Genomic DNA, 25,589 nt, shown 5'->3' with positions numbered 1-25,589 from the left:
TGATAGAAATGGAAGTATTTGTGTACTTTATTGGCTATTTTAATTTATTATTGGTGATAATAGTATGTAAAAGAATCAAGGGAAATTGCAAAGTACTAAATGAGTAAAGGTTATGAAGAAAATTTTCAAAATTTTGAAATCATTTTGCAAATTCTATAGCTGTATATTCATATAAAATAGCAAAGTTAATTTAAAAAATCTCAAGGTTCTGAAATTCCATTATTCAATTTAAATACATGGTAACAGTCATTATTTGGTGTTCAACTTAATTTCACTACAAAATAAGTTTATACAATTACACAGTATAATACATAATTGTAGATGTCCCAGGGGATGTGAAGGTACATAAGCTTAACTTCTGTAGCATGGATATTTTTTTCTAGCACTACACACAGCTTTCTCTGCTCAGCTTCCATAATGTCCAGTAGCCAGCAGCACCCAGTGGCCAGCAGCTTCCCTGGCACTTTCTTTTGGAGGTTTTTTAGCAGAGCACCCCTACTAAGACATCTCCCCATGACTAGCATTCTCTAACACCCTAGAGGGTTGGATTTCCGACAACTTCCAAAGAGTAGATTTCCAGGAGGAAATTCCCAGGAGGTTCCTCTGTGCAGCCCCACAGTGACTTCTCTGCAATCTCCATAGAGTCCTAACTTTGCCCTCTCCAACAGGGTCATAATCTCAATCCTGGGAAGAAAGGGATCTCTCCTGGGTGTTTCGTATGACTCTGAGAGTTGGTGATTGCTCCATTATATTTGTGATTCCTAAATCCTTTAGAATTCTCTTCTTATGAGCCACTCCCTCTCTACTCTAATACTCTAGTCCTGTCATACTTAATAATTCTCTATATTAAACTTTCCCTGTTCAAGTACTGTTTAGTTTCTCTCTACTGATTGAACCAATCCTGACACATCTAGAAGCTGTGTTTCAGCCACATTGGCTTTCTTACTACTCTCGATTACATCAAACTTATGCTGGCTTCAGAGCTCTTCTTCTACATGGAAATTTCTACCCTGGATGCCTTGGTTTTATCTAGGCTCTGTTCCAATGTCATCCCCTCAAGAGAGATCTTCCTCAACCACTGTGTAGAGTGGCCTCTGTCTGCCACTACCCCCATCTCTTCACCGTGTTCCAATTTTCTTCATAGCATGTAGCATAACTTATTATACTGTTTACTTGATTAGTGCCTATTCATTTATTTGAATGAATTAATAAATTTCAGAACTCAAGACAAAAATGGAGAAATCAAAGGCTTTTTTTTTTTTTTTACATATAAGCAATATGTACATTTTGACAACAGAAGAAAAAAAAGAGCTCAATAGAAGTAACAATAGGTAAATGCCATGGGTTCATGGCAAGATGATGAGGAACAAAACTGACAACTTACTATGTTCAAATGTAAATAACATTTGGCCCAATAAGCTGAAGATAAACATCTATTCCAAAATGTAGGGGAAAGAAATGTTAATTTAACACAACTGGTATCAGCAATATGTAGGAAATATCTAACTTTCAATGTAGATTTGACCATTGTTCTATATGACTTAAAAAAAATGACTATTATCAGGGTAAACTAGGAAAGACTGTATAGGCACTAAACAGGTTAGCCTTAAACATCACCCTCCTACTAAAACAGAATAATACAGGAAGTTGGGGGTACTTGGGGACCACCACAAACAATATGGTAAAACACTTTTTAAGAAAATCTTAATAAACAACATTTATTTATTTATTTATTTATTTATTTATTTATTTATTTATTTATGAGAGGATAGAGTTGGGTGGCGATAGGTAGAGGGAGAGGGAGAAGCAGACTTCTCTGCTGAGATCCCAGGGTTGATCCCAGGACCCTGAGATCATGACCTGAGCTGCAGTCAAACAGCTGAGCCACCCAGTTGCCCCACGGGAGAGAATCTTAAGGAGGTTCTGCACTGGGCTTGATCTCACAACCCTGACATCATGATCTGAGCCAAAATCAGGAGCTGGATGTGTAACTGACTGAGCCACCCAGGCGCCCCAAACTGTTATTAGGATACATTCTCAATATTTTAAAGATTTTCATCCCTCCCTCAGTAATCTATAAGCTTAATGTAATTTTCTTTTTTGTTCTGAACCCAATGTCAACATGTATATTTGTTGCGGGGGCGGGGGGGAGGTCTGTTCCACACCACAACCAATTTTCTGGATACCAACTGGGTCCATTCTGTCAACTAAATTCTGACACCTGTCTATCCAGAGACAGCATCAGATTCCACAGGTTAAGGGTTCAGTCCTGCAAGCCTGCTCTCTCTCCTACTTCAGACACCAGTCATGAGCCCAGGTTGTCACCTATGCTTCCAATCAACTGGCCACAGATGGAGATTCCCATGACCTACCCTTTCCCCTACCCCTGAAATTCAGATTCCAATTGCAAGTCCAGGTTGTTACCTGTACTTCTTACTGTCAGGTTTTAAATCAAAAGTTCCCACGATCCCCTCCTTGGATTCAATTAATTTTCTAGAGTGGTTCACAGAACTCAGCAAACCGGTTTACTCACTAGATTACTGATGTATTATAAAAAAAACATACAACTCAGGAACAGCCAGGCAGAGGAGACACTTAGGGCAAGGTATGGGGAAGGGGCATGGACTTCCATGCCTTCTCTGGGGGCACTACTCTCCTAGCACCTCCTCATGTTCACCAGCCCAGAAGCTCTCTGAATCCCGCCCTCTTTGGCATTTTTTGGAAGCTTCATTACACAGACATATTTGACTAAATCATTAGCCACTGGCAATTGATTCAAATTCCAGCCCTTCCTGGAGATCAGGGGGCGTGACTAAAAGTTTCAACCCTCTAATCACATGGTTGGTTCTCCTAGCAGCCTTCCCCTAGTCATAACAAAGTCACCTTTGTTGCTTTCATCATTCAGGAAATTCTAAGGGTTTTAGGAGCTCAGTGACAGAAACAGGGACTAAGGCCAAGCATATATTTCTTATTATAAATCGTAGAGTCACAAATTCTGAACAAAATTCCAAATGGGTTTATCTTTTATAAATCAATGAGACTATTCTGAAGTTTAACTGGATGAAAGAATAAAACTTTGAGTGTAATCAAGAAATATTTAAAAGGAAGTATAAAGAATGTAAGTTGCCAGATACTAATGTGTGTATTACAACAATATTTGGCCAATTAGTGTTAATTTAGGAATAGATAAGAGTTCAGTGGTATACAACATGGAGCTACAAAAGATTCAAATATTTATAAGAATCCAATATGTCAAAAAGGTCTTGCATTAAATTAATGCAAAGGATAAACAAATAAATAATATTGTCATAATGGACTTATTCAGAAAAACATAATTTAGCCTATCTTAAATTGGCATTTTATAAAAAATCAAGACAGATTATGATTTAAATGTAAAAATATAAAAACATGAGTACTAGGAAAATATTTTGGCTATTTTTTATAATCATGGAGTAGAGAAGAACTTAATAAGAATGTAATAGACCCAAATTTAAAATTACACAAATGCCCATTCCACCAACAGGTAAATGTATAAATAAACTGTGTATGTGCATGTAATGGACCAAGGTCAGAGCTATTGGTATACTCGGTAATTATGCAGAATAAAAGAAGTCAGACAAAAAAAGACCATTTTCATTCATATGAAATTCTAGATTGCAAACCATCTCTAGTGACAAAAAGCAGATCAGCACTACTTGGCCAAATATTATTGTGATCCTTAGTAATTTTTCACCTCCTCATCCCATTCTTTCTCCATCCTCAGTCATCACAAGAAAATTTTTACAGGGTAGTGGATATGTTCATTACCCATTGTTGGGATAACAATATCTAATAAAAGAGTTGCAGTCAAAAGTTCTTGTGCTGTTCAAAAGGAGGGTTGAGAGCTTATTGAATTGTGACTTTCATTAGTCAAGTATCTGTGTTAAACTTTCAATGATAACCATATCCTTCCAAGAGAAGGAAAATGGGATTTAGAGAAAACTCAGTCAATGAATGAGAAGAGAGAAAAGAAACACATAAAGAGCAAAGTAAATAAAAAGCACAAAATAAGATGGATAATACAAACCCAAAATAGCAGTTATCAAAGTAAATATTGAATATGCTCACAGATAAAAGACAAAAATAGTGACATTAGATTTAAAAAAACAAAGTTTAGCCACATGTTAATTACAAAAGAAAATGATAAAATTGGGAAGGGAGAGAATGGTACAAAATGCAAATCTAACTGAAACAAAGTTGGTGCAGCAATGATGAAAGTCGACTTTGATGTTAAAATATTATTAGATATAAAGATGGTCACCACAAAGTTAAGTAAAAAAAAAAAAAATTAGCCAGGAAGCTGTACTAACTTATCAAGTATATAACTGATAACAAAATTTCCAAGTGCTTCAAGAGACTTATAAGGGGAAAATAGACAAATAATAACAGTATTTGTTATTTTTAACACACATTTTCCAACAAATAATAGATCAAGCATATCACGATTAGTAAGAATATAAGAGATTTGAATATAAACTTAATTTTTTTTCCTGCACTTGGAACCAAGTCAAGTTTCAAAAGAAACTGAAGATTCGACATTTCATGTAAGCCTCATCGTCTAACCACAGTGGAATCCCAATAGAAATCAATAGCAAAAAGAAAGAGAAAAGAAAAGAAAAGAAAAGAAAAGAAAAGAAAAGAAAAGAAAAGAAAAGAAAAGAAAAGAAAGAAAAGAAAGAAAAGAAAAGAAGGAAAGAAAGGAAAGGAAAGGAAAGAGAGAGGGAGGGAAGAAAGGAAAGGAAAGGAAAGAGACAGGGAGGGAAGAGAGGAGGGAGGAAGGAAGGAAACTAATGGGTTAGTAATTTAGAAACATACTTTCATAACTCATGATTTAATAAAAATTATGAGAATGTTTAATATATTACACAGGATGACAATGATCCCATATATAAAAACTTGTGAGATACAGCTCATCTGGAATTAGTGGGATATGTAGAGCTTAAAAAGATGCTTCTAACGAGATAAAGGATACAAAAAATAATGAGAGAAGCATCTACATTAAAAAAAAGTTTAAACAGGTTAAAAAGAGTAAGTAAAACCATGAATAGCAGAAAAAAAAACGGAATATAAGATAGGAGCTTGTTGGGCAAAATATAAAACAAAGGTAGATAGGATTAACAAAACCAAATGTTGTTTCTTTAATAAAACTAATAAAAATTCATCAAGAAATACAGTAAAAGGTGGGATCACAATACTATCACTGAGAATGCAGACATATCCAGATACAGTGATGATTTTAGAAAAAGGGGAGACATTATGAACATTGTGATTAAAAATGTAAATACCTAGATAAACACATTTCTCCAACGAAACTTTAGACCCACAATCTTTCAAAACTGAATTGTGGGAAATAAAATTTAAAAAATTCATCAAGCCCAGAAGGTTTATAGCCAAATTCCATTAATCATCAGGGAAACTGGGATCTCCAGTTTCATACAAATTTTTCCAAAGACAGAAAAAAGAAGGAAACATTCTTTTCATGAGGCCAGGATAACCCCACTACTGAAACAAGACAAGTACAGCAGAGGAAAGTAAAATCAAAAGCTATTCTCATTTATGAATATTGATGTAAAAAATATATAAAATATTAAACTATATTCAGCAATGTACAAATTGAGTTTTTCCTAGGAATTTAAGCATGATTTATTATTAGAAAATATAGTATAGTAATTCACGACCTAAAAAGATTATAAGAGAACATACTCACATGATTTTCTTAATAGATGTCTTATAAAATTTATCATTAGTTTATTAAAGTCAGTAATAAAAATGAGAAAAGTGCTAAAAAAAAAAGAGCTGTAATAATAAGATTTTGGTACAGAATCAGGCAGAGTGATGTGCCACTGAAGAGCCCAAAATCAAACCCTCACATATGTGCAAATCTGATAGTCAATAGAAATTAAGTTACAAATCTGCAGGAAAATAAATATTTAAGAAATGGTGAGGGAAAAATAGTGATTTATGTGGGAAAAAAACACTTCTATTTCATACTGTCATATTTTTAAAAAGCCAACCTGAGATTGACTGAAGACACTGGAAAGCAAAACAGAAGAAACAGAAAAAAAATATTTATGACCTAGGGTACAAAAGGATTTCTAAAGAAGATAATAATCCAAACTACTTTTAATAAGTATTGGTAAATTTGACTCTATTAACGTTTAAAATTTCTATTAAAAAATGAAGTGAGGGGCACCTGGCTGACTCACTCAGCTGAGCATCTGCCTTCAGCTCAGACCATGACCCCAGGGTCCTGGGAGGGAGCCCTACATCAGTATCCGCATCCAGCTCCCTGCTCAGTGAGGAGTCTGCTTCTCCCTCTTCCCCTCCTCCTGCTGTGTTCTCTTTCTTTCTCAAACGAATAAATAAAATCTTTTAAAAAATAAAGTGAAAATTTACAAAGTATAAAAGATAGCTGCTATGTATTTAGCCTACCAAGAATTACTATTCTCGCTAATAAAAAATGCTGATAAATCAGGAAGGAAAAAACAAACAGCTCAAATGTATTAAGGTATGGAAGGAAATTTCACCAAAGGAAAACCTAAAGACAGATGAAAGAGAGAGGTACTCCACTCCTTTAATAGTCAGGGAAATGTGAACTTAAGCCACAATCACAATCCATCAGATTTGTGAGAATATAGAAGCCTGAAGATGGGAAATATTGCTGAGGGTGTGACTACCCAGGAATACTCATCACTGCTCGTAAACACAGAGTACAAGTAGGTGTTATCTAGTAGACTTTAAATTGTCCTTATCTTATGATCCAGAAATTCCATTTCTGAGGGAAACTCTATCTTAGAGAAACTCTTGCCCATGTACACAAGGGGACGTGTACAAGGGTGTTTATAGCATCAATTTTGTTTTAATAAAAAGCTAGAAAACAATTTTTTATTAAAAAGTCAGTCAGGGGCAACCCAGGTGGCTCAGCGGTTTAGCGCTGACTTCAGCCCAAGGCCTGATCCTGGAGACATGGGATCGAGTCCCACGTCGGGCTCCCTGCATGGAGCCTGCTTCTCCCTCTGCCTGTGTCTCTGCCTCTCTCTCTCTCTCTATGTGTGTGTCTCTCATGAATAAATAAATAAAATCCTTTAAAAAAAAAGTCAAAGGAGAAGGAGCAAATAAATAAATGTTGGCATGTATTTGGCAAATATTACTTATGTGTTATATGATGCAACAGGCTAGGGTGGTTATTGTGTTCTATGTTAGCATGATTATTGTACTCACTTGTGAAAAGACATAAAACTGAACACTTAGGTGTTGTGTACTTTTCTGTATTTCTGTAGAGGACATTAGCTAAGATCTTGGATTTTATCAGTATGGACTAAAAATCTGCTATTCATATATACATAAAGTAGATCTATATAAAGTACATCTCTATATGAACTATATATAACATTCTATATTATATATCATATACACATGTATATAACATCATACATTTATATGTGACATAAATATATGATGTATAATTGTAATACTTATATATGTTAAATATGTATATATGAATGATTAGGTATCTATGTTTTTTGCACAAATTAGTCTCATTACCCCCAAGATGATGTGCTCTGCTGGTCTTTTCAAAGTATTCTATTGTCTAACTTTCATTATGTAATCATTTTAATAGAAAGGCTGAGTCTCAAGAATTTTATTAGTTGCCAAGTTTTCACAAGAAGCATGTGGGCTAGATTGAAGATTCAGTGCCCATCCCAGGCGGGAAATCTTTTACTTTCATTTGGCGTCAGCCCCCACTTCCAGACCCATAACCCCTCTATCCTTATTTACCTCCCTGCCCTGGAAGTTTGATCTGCAGAGACTCTACCAACAGCTCCCCTGCCTCTGGTCCCTGACTGAATGTGGCAAACAGAAGCTCTCCCAGGAGTCTGGTGGCAGGATACTGTGTCTTCTTCCCCTAGACTCCTTCCTTCCAGAGGTTGCCTAGGGCTGGCACTGTGACCTTAGGCTGACCTAGGCCATCAGTGGTCACAGGTCTTGTTAGTTACTTGCTCCATAGACTCCTCCACAACTGCTCCCTCCCGTTGCCCCTTCCGGGCCCAGAGCTGGTCCTCCTCCTGGAGTAGAGCCACTGGGGTACCGACACTGACTTATGGCTTCCCTAGACCCTGCCCAAACCTTTGCTAGTAACTACTGTTTTCATCCGGTCTCAGATTGACCAGTGTGCCACTTGTCTCTTCCTGAGATGACAGGAGGAAATTGTCTGAGTACATCCTTAAGCTCAGTTTGAGGGAAAGAAATAATCTTGATTCTCATTTCTACCATTTTCTGAAGAGGCTTTCACTACTCTTCCTGCCCCCTCTCACCTCCATTTCTCTTTCTTAAAAAAAAAAGCACGGGCTAACCCACTTCTTTCAGCCTGTTGTTATACCTAGAATAACAGGATTTTCTCCCTAACGCTATAGTCCTGGATTTATTAAAAAAAAAAAAAAAAAAAGATAAAGTATGAGGTTGGCTGGCAACCAGCTGGTAATTTTAGGCCCTCAAGTATTTGTGGCAATCCTTGGACTTACTATAAGAGCCTGTGAAAACTATTGTTTTCTTGGCTGGGCTGCTGTGATTAAGGGAGTTATTAGTAGTTCAACAGAATTATTTTTCCCCCATTGGACTAGCTATCTTTACCCTTTACTTCCTGCCCCATACCTCAGTGTCCCCAGATGTTTCCAGTTTGTAAATTAGATTAGGGAGTTCCATAAATTATTTCAAGTCCCGAGAGCAGCGTTCCACATAATGAGATGCCAGTGGACAACTTCTTTGAGAATCCCAAGTGGAGAGGGAGAAAAGAGTTTGTTAAAAACGCACATCCCCGGGTCTTACACCAGATTCACTAAACCAGAATTGCTGGGGATAGAGCCCAGGAATCTATCTTAGACAGTATCTCCAGGTAATTCTTAAACACTCTTAATAAGATTGGAAGGCAATTGCCCTAGAGAAACATGTAATGCATGACTTTTGTACTTTTAGGCCAACATCCAAAACAATTCCTATATGGAAACACTAACTGAAAGATATATTGATGGTTTTGTCCCTAAGGCTATCAAAGGACTAAATTTATGTCATTCTCTACATACAAAATGTGTTTGATGGAAGTAATTACTAACTGCACAGTTGTGTCCCCTGGTCATTAACTACTGACTACTCTCTACTCCAAAAATGGACTGCACAAAGCAAGACTCTACCAACTTAAGGCTCTGATCAGAGACTAAAAATGAGTTTTGAAGTTAATAAAAATTTGTTAAGTAAATTCACATTTAAAGTGCTTGCTATTGAAAGAGACTCCATTTGAAACAACAAGTTGCGGAGCACTCTGTAGCAAATATTTATAACCCAAATTACCTTCATTTTAGGTGTTATTCAAGGATGAGTTTATTTTTCTTAAAGTGAGCTATCCTGGAGTGAGTAGTCAATAAAAATCATCAATAAATGTTTAATTTCATTTAGGACAGCACTATCAGAGAATCAACTTGTCACTAAACCAGTAAAAGTCATTTTAATTAACAATCTAATTAACATGTGGGAGAAAAATTTACATAACTGGAAAAAGATGGTGTGGGGGTTACTATTGTGTGATGTGATAGAAATGCTCTTATTAACTAATATTCTACTATTCTGTAAGTCATTTTGTAGAAAAAATGAAAATTTTATGAAAGTATGAATACAACTCATATTCTAAATGGCATATGTAAAAAATTAAAAGAAGTATACATACAAAAAATTAATGATGTTTAATCTTCCTGATGAGCTAATTGATGATTTTTACTTTAAAAAAATATTTTATACCTTTAACATTTTTCTATAATTAGCATATACTTATTTTATCTGCATAAAATAAATAATGCATTACGACAAATTTTTTGACTGTCAAAAAAGCTCAGAATTTCTTTAATATATTTTCCATCCAGCTATGGCTTCAGGAAACCAAGTTATTATTAATTAGGGTTGGGGGATGCTGGTAGAGAGCATCCAAGGCAGAAAAACACTCTGGAAATAATAATCTGTGGAGGCAGAGAACTGTGGAAATCAGTTTTGACCCTACACAGTATTTAACAAAGCAGAAATTAAGTCTGTGCATATGGTAATTGAAGATGAAATCTCACATTAATTTTAAAACCTAGCTACCTGCTCACTGATTGCAGACTTCAGGGAACAGAGATGTTCTGTTCCGTCAAGGTCAGGGCAAAAGAGATGATAAATTGTATTTGTTTGATATCAGCAGACAGCTTTTGTTTCTAAGATATCTGCATGGCTTCGTTATTAAAGTTCTCTTCATTTCTGATTAATACATGAACTCTTCCAACAAAGACACATTAACATTAGCATTTTCCGAAAGGTCTACCTTGTGCATCATTTCCATGGTAACCAGCCACTGCAGCTAGGCAGAGAGAAGATCTAATTCATTCTTCTAAAGTGCCACTGATTCATGTCTAATTCACATATGTGGGTGTGCCGTGGGTGACTGTGTGTATGTATGTGTCAAGAAATGCATATGTATATAGATGTTTGAGTGTGGTAATCTCAGAGAATGGAAAAAACAATATCCATCCACAAACAAGAAACCCTGAGCCTTGCAGTTTGTCAAAGAAATATTACATGCCATTTATACTTGCAAATTTCCAGTGCATACTCTAAGAAAAATGATGTAAGAAATATAAGCTTCAGGATATTTTATGACCTCAAGATTTCACCCTGATATTGTTTTTAATAACTAAAGGTCAGGCCAAAATATAGTAGTTGAGGTAGAAATTACTACACTTAAACTTTTTGGATTTAGTGTAGAACAGAATTAGTTAAGGAGGAATACGAGAATATTTAATAATTGATTGAAGAAAAATGTACAGATATAGTCATAATAATTATATACCAAATGATGGTGACAGCATCATCATTACTGTTTGTTGTGTCCAGCCTCAAAAATAGCTCCAATGATCCCTGTTTCTTGGTATTCACACCGTCATGTGGTCCCTTTCTATACCAGCATTAGTATGACCCATAGCATATAGCAGAAGTGATGGCTTGTCAACTTTAGAGATAGGTTTAAAGACACCAAAGCATTGATCTTGGGTGCCCCCTCTCTTTGTGGGATACTTTCCTCTGGGGAAGCCAGCTGTCAGGTCATGAGCAGCCCTATGGAGAGACTCAGGTGGTGAAGAACTGAAGCTTCTAGTCAACAGTCATCTGAGTGATCTTGAAAGCAGAGTCTCACACTCAGTCAAATCTCCGGATGACTGCAGCCCTGGCCAACATCTTGACAAACCCTGAGCCACAACCACTTAGGTGAGCTGTTTCTGGATTCATGAACTGCAGAAACTATGTGAGATAATAAATATCTTCTGTTTTAAGCTGTTAAGAAATTTGGGTAACTTGTTTTATAGCAATTGATACCTAATACAGATTTTCACACCAAGATAACGTCCTAAATTTGGAGAATGGTTTTGGAATCAGGTAGTAGGTAGAGGCTGTAAAGACTTTGAAGAGTGTGCTAAAAATTGAAAGCATAGGGGCGCCTGGGTAGTGTAGTCAGTAAAGTGTCCAACTCTTGGTTTCAGCTCAGGTCATGATCTCAGGGTTCTGAGATCAAGCCCCACAACAGACTCTGTGCCCTTGCACAAATTACTAATAGAAATCCTAAACTTTAAGGAGGCTACTGGTAAGTGTTGAACGTATCTTCTGATATCTTCCTGGTGCTTACAGGAGATTGAAAGGTAAGATATATAACCTAATTGAAGAACTGCTAAAGGCTAATGAGCTGCAACTTGATGATTTTAAAAACTATCCGGGATCCCTGGGTGGCGCAGCGGTTTGGCGCCTGCCTTTGGCCCAGGGCGCGATCCTGGAGACCCGGGATCGAGTCCCACATCGGGCTCCCGGTGCATGGAGCCTGCTTCTCCCTCTGCCTGTGTCTCTGCCTCTCTCTCTCTCTCTCTGTGACTATCATAAATAAATAAAAAATTAAAAAAAATTTAAAACTCTCCACCTCTCCAGATAGAAAATAATGTTAAAATTAAGAAATGGCTTCCTGAGCAAACATCAATCTAGGGTATTTCTGGAAAAACATGGTCTAAAGATAAAGTCAAGGGCGAAACTATAAAATCTTTTTAGAATGTCAGAAGATCTAAGGTCTTGCCTTAGAATATTATTCCACCAGACAAAAAGGTCCTCTAAAAGTTTTGAAATTGTGATTCACATAGAAAAGGGGGCGGGTGGAGACTTTTAAGAAACTTAAGGGTGTTGTTCTTCAATCTCTACAAGTTGCAGAAAGGATTATCTCAAAGAGACTTGTCTCTTCTAGTGGACCCCAATAAGATTCACAGTAAACTCCCAAAGTTTTAAAAGAAATGTAACAAAAATACTGCCAAAGCAGTATAAAATTAAAAGAGGCTGTCATACTTTTCAAATTTTACTGGTAATAAGCAAGCTAAGAAAACTATTCAACTACAAACACATCTACCTTTCTTAAAAAAAGGAAAGTTGATTTAGAGCATGGGATCAATAGCCTAGAGGGTGGGAATTAAGAGCCATAGGCAGAAATAGGACCGAGACCTAATCCAGAAGCTTCTAACCTTTGTTCAGCTTGATTTCTAAACTGCTATGGACCAGTGCCTCCTATGTTCTCCCTTTGAATAGGCATGCCCACAACAGTTATTGTGTGCCTATCTCACCATTGTATGTGGGTGCTTTGGGTGCAGATAACTGATCTCTTTAGTTCACAGGGGCACAGATTGAGAGGAACTATAATTACGGAATTGTACTTAAATTGCACACATGAGGTACCTCATTTGTACCTAAATCTGACTTTGATGATGAGATCTGGACTTTGATTTGATCCTGTAATTGGATGAGATTCTGGGCAACCTTGGTGAGGGTAAGTGTATTTTGCATGTGAAAGAAATGGGAATCATTGGGAGTCAGAGGGCAAACAATTGTAGCCAGATTCTAAGATCTCTCCAATGATCCTCACCTTGTTGTACTCATGTCTTTGTATAGTTTCTTTCTAAAACATATTCTAGAATATGGCAGAAATAGTGGTATGTTACATCTGAAATTATTATAAAAGACCCCTCTCTGTCTCTGTCTTTCTCTCTCTCTCTCACACACACATACACACCATTTATTTTGTGTCAAGTCATCTGCTATATAGCGAGTAGCCCTACAGAGAGGCCTCAGAATCTGAGGCATCTAGTCACAAGCTGCACAAGTAATCTTGGAAGAAGATCCTCCAGTTCAGTCATGCCTTCTGATGACTGCAGTCCCAGCCAACATCTTACCTATAACCTCATAAGAGACCCTAAGCCAAGAAAGACTGCAATTGAGCTGGTTCTGGATATATAACCCTCAAACTGTGAGATAACAGATTTGTTGTTTTCAGTCACTCAATTTCAGAGTAATTTGCTACACAGCAAAGGATAACTGATACACCAGTATGACTCCAACTTGATTTCTTGGTAAGTCTATTAAAGATGCATAAGCATATAAAAATCACATCTCTGAAAAAAAAAATCACATCTCTGATCTTATATTGAAAAATTCCTCACTTAGTAGAAAAAAGAGAAAGAACTCCCTCCCATCCTTTAACTTTGCTTTTGTTTCATAGTCTTAAATAGTCTACAAATAATTTTACTTAATTACTCTCTTATCTGACTATTTAGAAAACGAGCTCTTTAAGGACAAAAACAAATCAGAGGAGGGCCAGGGAGAGGAAGCCAAAGGAAACATCAGGAAAGGTTTAGACTGACCTCTTCCTAAGGGAGTAGAAAAGACTGTGGACCATGTGGTCACCTAGACAGGGCTCCAATCTAGCTCTTCCACTTCCCGTATGTGTCCCTGGGGGAACAATTTAATCTCCATTTGCTTCAGTTCCTCATCCTTAAAAGAGGAATAAGGTCTTTGCATGGCTGTTATAAAAATTAAACTCATTCACTTATTCAGTACCCTTCAGTGAAGGTCATGTGCCACGCTTAGAGAGAGCAGGGAATAGTAGAAACTTGGTATCTTCTCCCGTGTGTGGATTTTACAGTCTAGTGGAGGATATAACTATTAGACAAACAGTCACACACTATTTATATCATGTTTGCTACTCATGCTATAAGAGAAAACGTGGAGATCTGTGGAAGTGTTAAACATCTGCCAGAGCCTCTCCAGGGAGTAAAGAAATGATACTTACGTTGAGTCATAAGGAACAGGAATTGGTTAAACGAAGATAGATAGAAGAACGATGCAGACAGATGGAATAGCATACTCCAAATCTCAGAACTAAGGGGAAGTTTGAAAGTCTAAAAAAGGGTTGAAGTTTAGTCACCGAGGTGTGGGTAGCAGTATAATGTTAGACTAGAGAACTGGACAGCAGCCAAATGATGTGGAGCCTTGAGGGGTACATTAAGGATTTTGAATTTTATCTTGATAGCATTGGATAGCATTAAAAGAGTTCAAGAGCAAGAGTGTTGTGATTTGTCCTTTATTTTTACTCTGTATATTCTGTGTTGGATGGTGGCAAGATTGGAGGAGACGAGATTAATAGGCTATTGCAGTACTCCAAGCACAGGGAGAAGAGTGGCTTGAATGATGGCAAAAGGATACATGGACGTAAGTAGAGTCGAGTATTTTTATATATGCTTTTTCTCAGCCTTCCTTATCTTATAAATTTAATCACCATTCATGCAGTTGCTCAAGCCAAAATCTCAGCGTTATACTTGATTCCTTTCTTTTTCTCACTCTGCAAATCCGGTCATGTCAGTTCTATCCTATAAATGAATCCCAATCCCAGCCTCATTTTAGCCTTTCTACCTGTACTACCACCACTCTGACCAAGCCATATGCTCTCCCACCTGGGCCATTGCAACAGTCTCCTAACTAGTCTCTGTCTACTTTTGCCTCCAAGTCTATTTTCCATAAACCACCTTGAATGACCTTTAAAACGTGCAATTTGGTTAATGTCACTCCATTGTTCCAACAACTCCAGTTGTTTTTCATCACACCTAAAGAGAATCCAAACTTCTTAACATTTTCTTCTGGCTCCTGTGTGATTAGACCCCTCACAACCTCTCTGACCTGTTTCCCAATATCACAAACCCTTGCCGAGCACCACTCCCTGGTCACACTGACCTTCTTGCTGTTCCTCCAACATGCTGAGTTTATTCCCATTTCTGAGCCTTTAGACTTGCTCCCTCTGCCCACATGGTTCTTCCCAGATCTTCCAAGGCTGTCTCCTTCTTACCATTCACGTAGCAAGGAGAAAGAACTCCCTCCCATCCTTTAACTTTGCTTTTGTTTCATAGTTTTAAATAGTCTACAAATAATTTTACTTAATTACTCTCTTATCTGACTATTTAGAAAACGAGCTCTTTAAGGACAAAAACTGACATGGCTACAACCCTAACATACACTTAGGCTATAACCCAACATACACTTAAAAATATGGATCAGAAGAAGCAATATTGTTAAAATATCCATACTACCCAAACCAATTTACAAATTTAATGCAGTCTCTATCAAAATAACACCACCATTTTTCACAGAACTCAAACAAATAGTCCTAAAATTTGTATGGAATCACAAAATACCCTAAATAGCCAAAGCAATCATGAAAAAGAACAAACCTGGAGGTATCACAATCCCCAGATTTCAAGATATTTTTCAAAGCTACAGTAATCAAAACAGTATGGTACTTGCACAAAAATAGACAGATCAATGGAACAAAATAGCTCAGAAATAAACCTATGCTTACATGGTCAGTTAGACTATGATAAAAGAGGCAAAAATATACAATGGAAAAAAGACAGTCTCTTTAACAGTGCTGGGAAAACTGGCCAGCTACATGCAAAAGAATGAAACTGGACCACTTTCTTATGCCATACACAAAAATAACCTCAAAGTGGCTTAAGAACCTAAATGTGAGACTTGAAACCATAAACACAGGCAGTAATTTCTTTGACACTGGCAACACTTCTGGATATGTCTCCCAAGGCAAGAAAAACAAAAGCAAAATGGGACTGCGCCAAAATAAAAGGCTTTTGTACAGAGAAAACCATCAACAACAAAAAGCCAACCTACTGAATGGGAGAAGGTGTTTGCAAATGTTACATTCAATAAGGGGTTAACATCTAAAACATATAAAGAACTTATAGCACTCAAGACCAAAGAAGCCCTAATCCAACTAAAAATGAGTAAAGGATCTATATAGAAAATTTGGACATACAGATGGCTAACAAATACTTGAAAAGATATTCAATATCACTCACCATCAGGGAAATGCAAATTAAAACCATAATGAGATAATGAGATATCACTTTATAGTTGTCTGAATGGCTAAAATAAAAAAGATAAGAAATAACAAGTGTTGGCAAGGATGTGGGGGAGAAAAGAACCCACATGCTCTGTTGGTGGGAATGCTGACTGGTACACCATGGTGGAAAACAGTAAGAAGAAAAAAAAAAAAAAGAAAACAGTAAGAAGGCTCCTCAAAAAATTAAAAATAGGGGATACCTGGGTGGCTCAGCAGTTGAGCATCTGTCTTCGGCACAGGATGTGATCCCAGGTGCAGGGTTCAAGTCCCACATCAGGCTCCCTGAAAAAAGCCTGTTTCTCTCTCTGTGTCTCTTATGAATAAATAAAATCTTAAAAAAAAAATAAAAATGCAATTACCACGATCCAGTAGTTCCATATTGGGTATTCACCCAAAGAAAATTAAAATACTAATTCAAAAAGATATATGCACCCCTATGTTTATTGCAGCATTATTTGCAATGGCCAAGGCATGAAGTGACCCAAGCATCCATCCATAGATGGATAAATGGATAAAGAATATGTGGTGTTTATATATAATAGAATATTACTCAGCCATAAATAATGAAATCTTGCCATTTGCAACAACAGGTGTGGACCCAGAGGGTATAATGCTAGGTGAAATAAGATAGTCAGAGAAAGACAAATACTATATAGGATTCCACTCATATTTGGAATTAAAAAAAAAAAAAACAAATGAACAAAGACAAAAAGACAAAAAAAAACAGACTCTTAAACAGAGATAAGTGGTAGTTGCCAGAGGGAAGGAAGGTAGGTGGAAGGGATGGACTGAAATAGGTGAAGGAGATTAAGAGTACATCTATCTTAGGACAAAAAAGAAGAATACATCTATTTTGAGCCCTGAGAAATGTACAGAATTCTTGAATCATCTTACATCTAAAACTAATACAACACTGTATGTTGATTATACTTCAATAAAAAAATTTAAAGACAAAAATAAATGCATAAATATTTAGATAACATAATAAATATAAGGACATTAGTTTTGTTTTCAGCTTATAAAAGATATTCAATGAAAGGTAGTTCCTACCATTTAGTTTGTATCTAAAGTAACTACTTTTTCCCCCAAATCTGATTTAATTATGCCCTTGATAACTTTGTTAAAGAGTTACAGTTGTCATCCAATAAAATGGAAGCCTTGGTGTGTAGAGGGTAGGGCGCCCTTCATAACAGCTACTTTTGATTAGGTGGCAAGTTAATATGGGAAAAGCCTGTACATCTTCAAAAGGATGGTGGTAAACAGAGGAGCCACTCCTCTGTTCCCAACTGATGGTAGTTAAATCCCCTATAATCCTCTTCTCCTGAGTGTAGGTAGGACCTGTGCCTTTCTTATAACCAATAAATATAAAGATGATTCCATGTCTCTTGCAATCATGTTATATTATAAAGTCTCTGTAGTAGTAGACTGGAATTAGAATTTCTCCACCCTGTTGTAAGGTTACTATGGAGAGGGCCACATGACAGTGAATTGTGGGAAGCATCTAGAAATTTCGAGCAGCCCCTAGACAATAGTCAAGAGGAAAACATGAATCTCAGTCTTCTGCCAACAACTTGAGGGTGCTTATATGTGAAGCTTTCCCCAGGCAAGCCCATGATGAGATTGCAGCCCATCCTGACATCTGGATCTAGTCTGGTCAGACCCTAAAGCAGAGAACCCAGCTAAATTGTGCTTATAATTTTGACATATAGAAAGAGTGAGATAATAAATATCAGTAAATTGTTGTAATTTGTTATATAGCAGTAGATAAGTAATATAAGAATCATAGAAAATTCAGAAAAGCTAAATTTGGTCAAATATAAGACCATGACACTAAATAAAGCTGTCTAAAGATGAAATGAATTTCATCCAAGATTACTAAATTCCTCATTGTTGAAAGGGTTTAAGTGTTGAAAATGTTGTAGTGCTCGGACTGAGTTGGTGATCTTCAAGGGGCTCCCTCCACATTAAAAATGACATGATTTTAAGTATTCATTATCACCAATGACCTACAACAGTAAGCCCTATGGATAAATATGAACAATCTCTGCGTATACAACTAACATTGCTATCCGTATTCATAGTCTCAACCAGCAAAAGATCATTTAACTGGGCCACTTACTTTTAAAGTTCAAAATAAAGACACAAAGATAAACTCTTTGCATATTATTTTTTCAAAGCACAACATAGTAGTATTTGGCTTAAAAAGCAATTATATTCATATAACTTCATGCTTTCAACAATTCAAAGAAATCTTTAAAAAAATGCTATAACCACGTAGCCTGGTTCTGGTGCCAGAAGAAGGTATATCATTTAAAAATTACCAAATGAAAAGGCAAGATAATACTGAGAAAAAAAATACCTGTAGATGACTTGTATCCAGAATAAAAAAAAAACAAAAACAAAAATCTACAACTCAGTCATAAGGAGACAAACAACCCAGTTAACACTAGAGCAGAAGGTTTGAGTAGACATTTCACCACAGAAGATATTCAAATAGCTAATAAGCATCTGAAAATGCGTACTTACTATCATTAGTCATTAGGGAAAATATGAACTAAAACCACAATCAGATCTCCCTTCACACCCATGAGGATAGCTCTAGTGAAAAAGGAAGAGTTGCTGCCAAGGAGATAGAGACAATGAGCCTTAGTGCATTTCTGATGGGAATGTAAAATGGTCCAGCCATTTTGGAAAATAGTTTGGCAGTTTCTTAAAAAATTAAACATAAATTTACCATACAACCCAGCAATTTTACTCTTACATATCTACTTAGAATACAAGAACTGAAAACAAATGCCTGCCCAAAAACCTGTACATGAATGTTCACAGCAGCATTATTCATAATAGACAAAAAGTCAAAACAACTCAAATATTCATCTACTGACAAATGGATACCTCAAATGTGACATACAACAGAATACTCTTTAGCAATAAAAAGGAAGGAACTACTTGCACATGCTCTAGTGTGGGCGGAACTGTACAGCATTAAGTGAGAGAGGCCAGATATAAAAGACCATATAGAGTATGCATCTATTTATTTGAAAATTCTATAAATTCAACTATATAGACAGAAAATATATTAAGTGATCATCTGGACCAGGGTGTGGGAATGGGAGAGATTGAAGTGGGCACAAGGGACATTTTTGCATGACAGAAATGTTCTGAAATCAGACTGATGATAGTTGCATGATTCTACAGATTTGCTAAAAACCATTAAGTTGTCCACTTTAAATAGGTGAATTTTATGGTATGTCAATAATACCTCAATAAAACTATTTTTAAGAAATGCCTCATTTTAAAATACTACCCACTAGATAGTAACCTCATTTGAAAGCAGGGATACCCAAGTGGTCTCGAGGACTTCTGCCCCCTAAGTGGAGTTTCTAATTGGGTTCAAAAAGCAAACCTCATGAATTCAGGCTTTCATCACTTCAGTGGGGACCGGGAAAAAGTGGAATGATGTCTGTCCCAAGGAAAGGCATTTGTGAGCAAATTTACCAGGTACACAAGCTAACAAGGGCAGTGCTGTAATGTTTACAAAGAATAGCCTTTTCGATTCTCGGTGGGTATTTTAAAAGCACCCATTTTAAACAAGGATCTGCTGGCATAAAGTATTCTTCTATAATAAATTAATGGATCTTTTCATATCCCTGCAGCATGATATTCAATAGCATAATTTTAAGTTCTGTATTTAAATATTTGAAATATCATCTAATTCAGACATCTCATTATCAGGTCTTCTGTCTTCCACCCAAGTTTGTTTAAATAAGAGCCACTCATAGTACATTTCTGGAATTATTAACCTAATTATACCACGACCAAGGATATGTATATACACATATCATGCACTGACACATTCTAAGGAACAGAGACTATACAAGTAGCTAAAAATGCATCTTTAACTTTTGGTGATCAGGGAAAAACACTTTTGTCCCTAACACTGCAATCACATACCTGGAATGTGATGGGCCTCTTTCCTGGGAAGTTTGGGAGGATAGACTTCCATCAAAGGAATTTCCTCGGTGGCAGCCTGAAATGGTGGCCTTGGGTGACATGGGATCTGACGGGAAAGTTTCGCAGACCACCTGGAGTCCCTTTTGGAGGCAGAGATAACAGATTAGTTTTTCTTTTTTTCTTTGTTTCTTCTTTTTTTTTCCTCAGGTATATCATATCCTCTAGAATTAGCTATCATATTACAAACATTGTTTTATAAAATTGATAATTTTTCTTTGTCGCATAGCTAACAACAATGTCATAGAACAAAGGGTTTTGGTTTCATCTAAGCGAATGGAAACATACTTCTAGAGAGCAATGTATGTCATTTGAAACATTCAGCTAAGTCCTTTCATAAATTTTATTTTATTTTGCCCTTGATTTTTTTCTTTTCACCTCCACGTAATCAGGATCTGTAGGACAAGAGTTACAAACCACCAGCTCGTCAAAGAGATGCCAATACTGAGGTGAGCTGAGTAAGGCCTGAGGCTGGACATAAGCCCCGGTTAGTAAAAGCTGATCAAACTGAAGCCAGAACGGTAGAATCGAAGCACAAGGTTCAGGTTTTTCTGCCACTCGTTTAAAAAGGATATGATCCATCTTTCCAATTGGATACAATGACTTTTATTCTGATTTGTTAAGCACAAATGCAGCATTCTCTTACAGAGTAGCTTGTTTTAATGACATTTAGCTGATAAATATAACACTCCTCAGGTAATTTGTCTTTCATTTCAATTGTCAGGATATTGTCTTTCCATAGGTACTTACAGATGAAGTTCTTCACTTTTGTATAAGGACCCTCAAAAATTTATCACAGTATTTTAGTCCTCATAATTTCCATTTTTGTATGTAAAATAAGAGTGCATTGTCCAACCGTGATGCATAGAGAAACAAACACAGCTAGAAATTTAATAAACTTAGTCCTCTGAACTAAATCAGAGAATCCCTTAGCATGAGCATGCTTTGTGAGCCTCATGCTGGGTAATTTCAGAGGATAAAAATGTATTCGATGAATTTGAACCTTGAAGTCAAGAACTTACATTTTAACACAAATGAATATGGGTTAGAGTAGCATGCCCAACAGAAATATAATACAAGCCACAAACATGAAGCACATAACTAATTTTAAAAATAGTAAAAAAGAAATTGGTGACATTAATTTCAATGTTATATTGTTTAACCCCAAATATCATTTCAACCTATAATCAATATAAAAATTATCATTCAGATATTTACATTCTTTTTTTTCATACTAAGTTGTCAAAATTTGGTGTACATTTGATACTTATAACACATCCTAATTCAAACTAGCCTTATTTCAAGTGTTCAGCAGCCACATGGACCTAGCGGCTACCATATTAGGCAGTGTAGATTTAGAGTAATTAGACAGGAGTTTGTGGGGGCATTAAGATCTTAATTGACCCTTAAAAGAAGGATAAAATTTAGACAAGGAGGCAAGGAGGAGGAAAGGTAGCCTTCCACTCAGAGGTAACAGTCTGAGCAAAGACCCAGAGGCTAAAGCAGCATGCTCTGTATATTAGAAGCAGTGCTTAACTAGTGAAGGGTAAACAAGGTCACTGAAGAAAAATGATGCCAGGCAGTAGAGTCATGGAGAAGCAGGGAGAGGAGTTTGGTCCGGAGGTGATGGCAAAATAAATCCACTACAGATTCCCGGGGAGCAAGGGATATAGAGAAAGAACGGCACCCTTGCATATAATAAGCCTCTGTGGGATGATGAGTTAATAAATAAATGATGCATTAGGAAGATTAGTCAGGCATTATTAAGTGGTATTTATGTGAAGCAGGAAAAGCTAGAGGTAGAAAAATCCAATTAGGTGGTTCCAGCTGCAATCTAGTTATGAGGGCCGGGATTTAGAGGGTAGCAGTGGGCGTGGAGAATAGAGAGCAAGTCTGAGCACCGGAACAAGATCAAACAAGATGACTCAGCAAGAAATCAAACAAGAAGAGGAAGGAGAATGAAATAGACCTATTTTGTTGTTTCTAAGACGTCATCAGTTAGAAGACACACCATTATTTTATGTTCAATTAAGAAAAAAAAGTGTTAATTCAACTAGGACACTTACCAGTGAGGACTTTTTCTAATATACTTATTAAAAGCACTATCTTAGATTTATATAGGCATAGCCTTAGATTATATATTCATCCTGTGTATACGGAAAAAAAAGATGTAAGTGAAATAAATTGGAAGAGGTATGGTTGAAATTTCTAAATTTTAAATCGGAGTGTTTGATATATGTTTTTCTGTAGAGTAACTTCCTCTGTGTCAAAAATGTTATTTCTTAAGAATGCTATTCCTTAAAAGAGAGAGCTCCACTATTCCCTCTGACATATTCTTCTAAGCCACTGATCCGGATTCTGCAAATTTAGAGGCTGGAAATGACAAATTCATGCCGCACAACCATATGAAAATGACAACCTTATCAATACTGCTACCAGGCAGGGAGGTTTTAAGAGGCCAAAGATCATTAAACACCGGATTTCAAATATGCGAAAAGTGAAAAACAATCAGAATAGATAAAATATAGCATATAAATCACAGCGTCTCTACTTCGCAAATGTTCAGTAAATAGTAGATATAATAGGATTCCAAAACTTGTGGTTTTAAGGGTAAAAAGCATGATGGCACTGCTGACAGTAATGCATCAGTTAGAAAGAGGATCTAGTGTCGATGGAAAGCAGCAAACTGTATTTTGCACATGTTGACTTAGAAGTGCATTACTAAGTTAATGGTGGTACACATAGTTATGTGGCTTTGAACTACCCTGGCCTTCATTTTCTTTTCCAAACCAAGGAGTTGCATGAAAAATTTTCACTGAATTATATTCTTTTTATCATGCACATTCTGTTTTATAGGGATTAGTCTTTTTTAAATATTTTTTTATTGGAGTTTGATTTGCCAACATATAGCATCTCACCCACTGCTCATCCCATCAAGTGCCCCCCTCAGTGCCCATCACCCAGTCACCCCATCCCCACCCCCCCACCTCCCTTTCTACTACCTCTTGTTTGTTTCGCAGAGTTAGGAGTCTCTCATGGTTTGTCTCCCTCTCTGATATTTCCCACTCATTTTCTCTTGATATTTCCCACTCATTTTCTCTTACAGGGATTAGTCTTGATGTTTCCTTAACCTTTAGATTTCTTGAGGGATAGGACTATACCTTATGCTTCCTTTCTACTCCCTCCTCCCCACCTGCTGCAGCATTTTCTTAGCTCTATTAGGCGTGCCTAAAGAATATTAGGAGATTTGATAATTGAGAACAAGGTGACACTTTAATTAATGTGGGATAAATAGTGATAACTAACACTTATTGAAGGTTACACACTAGCCATTGAGATAAAGCACTTCTTATTACACACTAACCATCAAGATAGTGCACTACTGATTACACACTAGTCACTGAGATAAAGCACTATTGATTACTCACTTGCTATGGAGATAAAGCACTACTGATTATACTTGCCACAAAGATAAAGCACCAGTTATACATGGTCTTATTTCAGCACTCCCACACTGGCAAAGTGCATAAAATTACTTTCCACACTTGACAGACAGAAAACCTGAGACTGCTTAAAGTTTTATATTCAGCAGTAGAAACTTGCTTTGAAACCAAGTAGTATCATTCTAGAACTCATGTCTTATCCTTCACACTTCACTGCACACATCCAGGAAATGACCACCTCCTTTCTTCCCACGAACACAATAAACTCACCTCTCGATGTCTTGTGTCTTGATTTGGTGATTCACAGGTCTGACTTTGACTGTTGATGGGGGAGCTTCTCTTAGCTGCCAAGAAATGCCATCACAAATTTTATAAGATTATGATAAGCTCATTTTATTCATCAGCTCACGTCTTTAAAAAATTTAACATATCATTATCACTTGAAAGAAGTCATTTAATAGCATATGTTGTAACAGAAATCAAATAACCAATTTAAAAGCCTTCACATTTCTAGGTTATCATAACAATGTAGATTTCTTCGTCTCTTCAGTCTGACTCAATAGGCGAGGGTGCTAAAAATCTGGCAATACTAAAAATAATAGTAGTTAACATCTATGTAGTGCCAAATATCTGCTATATATATATTTTAAAGATTTTATTTATTTGTTCATGAGAGACACAGAGGGAGAGAGGCAGAGACATAGGCAGAGAGAGAGGCAGGCTCCGTGCAGGGAGCCTGATGTGGGACTCGATCCTGGGACTCCAGGACCATGACCTGGGCTGAAGGCAGGCACTAAACCACTGTGCCATCCAGGGATCCCCCTGCTATATCCTTTTTAAAGCTTTTTATCTCTTGTCTGTGGGGGATCTCCTCCAAGTGGGTGCCTCAAACTGTAGATACTATATATACTATGTTTTTTTCCTACATATAACATACCTATGATAAAGTTTAATTTATAAATTATACACAGTAAGAGATTAACAACAATCACTAGTAATAAAATTAAACGATCATAGCAATATCCGGTAACTGAAGTTATGTGAATGTGGTCTCTTTCTCTTTCAAGATACTTTATTGTACTGTATTCACCCTTCTTCTTGTGATGATGTGAGATGATAAAATGCCTATGTGAAGAGATGAAGTGAGGGGAAGGATACAGGCATTTCAACATGGTGTTAGGCTCCTACTGACCTTCTGACGATGTGTCAGAAGAGGATTAAATAATCTGCTTTTGGACCACAGGGAATTGAAACTGCAGAAAGTGAAACTACAGGTAAAGGCGGGGGGGACTACTGTCTCAACTCATTTAACCCTTACAATAATCCTATCAGACATATAGTATATTATTAGACCCATTTTACAGATAAAGATACTAAGGCACAGAAAGTTTAACTTGCCCAAGATCATCTGACCCTTACGTGAAGGTTCAAGCCCAGGCTTTCTAGCTGTGCTTTCATGACCACATGAAGCTTCCCCTAAGGAAAGATTCAAGTCAGTTACATCTTTTCCTGAGGACTGGGAACAGTGGGAAGTGAAGATGACCATGCCATATCAGAATTCTGAGTAAACAGATGTTGAGAAAGGGATTTACCAAGGTCACAAAACAAGAGACCTAGGGGTGTTATGCACATGCCATGATTTTTCTTCTGGTCATGTATCTGAGCTGAGTTTAATTTCACTTCAGATGCTGGGTACCATTTCACGTCACAGGCATCAGGTAGAGAGGAAAAGAACTCACTGTGAATATCATCTCAGCAGCAAAGGGATGGTGATGTGAACAGCCCCAGTGATTCATGAGGGATATGAT

General features: G+C 36.7%; 1 protein-coding gene across 4 annotated transcripts in view; it reads right to left on the bottom strand.

Annotated features, from left to right (window-relative positions):
• The window catches only part of UNC80 (unc-80 homolog, NALCN channel complex subunit), a 222,738-nt gene that overhangs the window by 180,346 nt on the left and 16,803 nt on the right, over nucleotides 1–25,589 (bottom strand). For all 4 annotated transcript variants that reach the window (XM_041737717.1, XM_041737715.1, XM_041737716.1 and 1 more), the window contains exons 6-7: nucleotides 24,052–24,125; nucleotides 20,282–20,421 (exon numbers count right to left, since the gene is read on the bottom strand). In XM_041737717.1, the coding sequence (XP_041593651.1) occupies nucleotides 20,282–20,421; nucleotides 24,052–24,125 (214 nt within the window). The remainder of the gene's footprint in view (nucleotides 1–20,281; nucleotides 20,422–24,051; nucleotides 24,126–25,589) is intronic.

This window comes from Vulpes lagopus, chromosome 22, assembly GCF_018345385.1.
Source record: "Vulpes lagopus strain Blue_001 chromosome 22, ASM1834538v1, whole genome shotgun sequence".
NCBI lineage: Eukaryota > Metazoa > Chordata > Mammalia > Carnivora > Canidae > Vulpes > Vulpes lagopus.
This window is presented reverse-complemented; position numbering and strand designations above follow the sequence as displayed.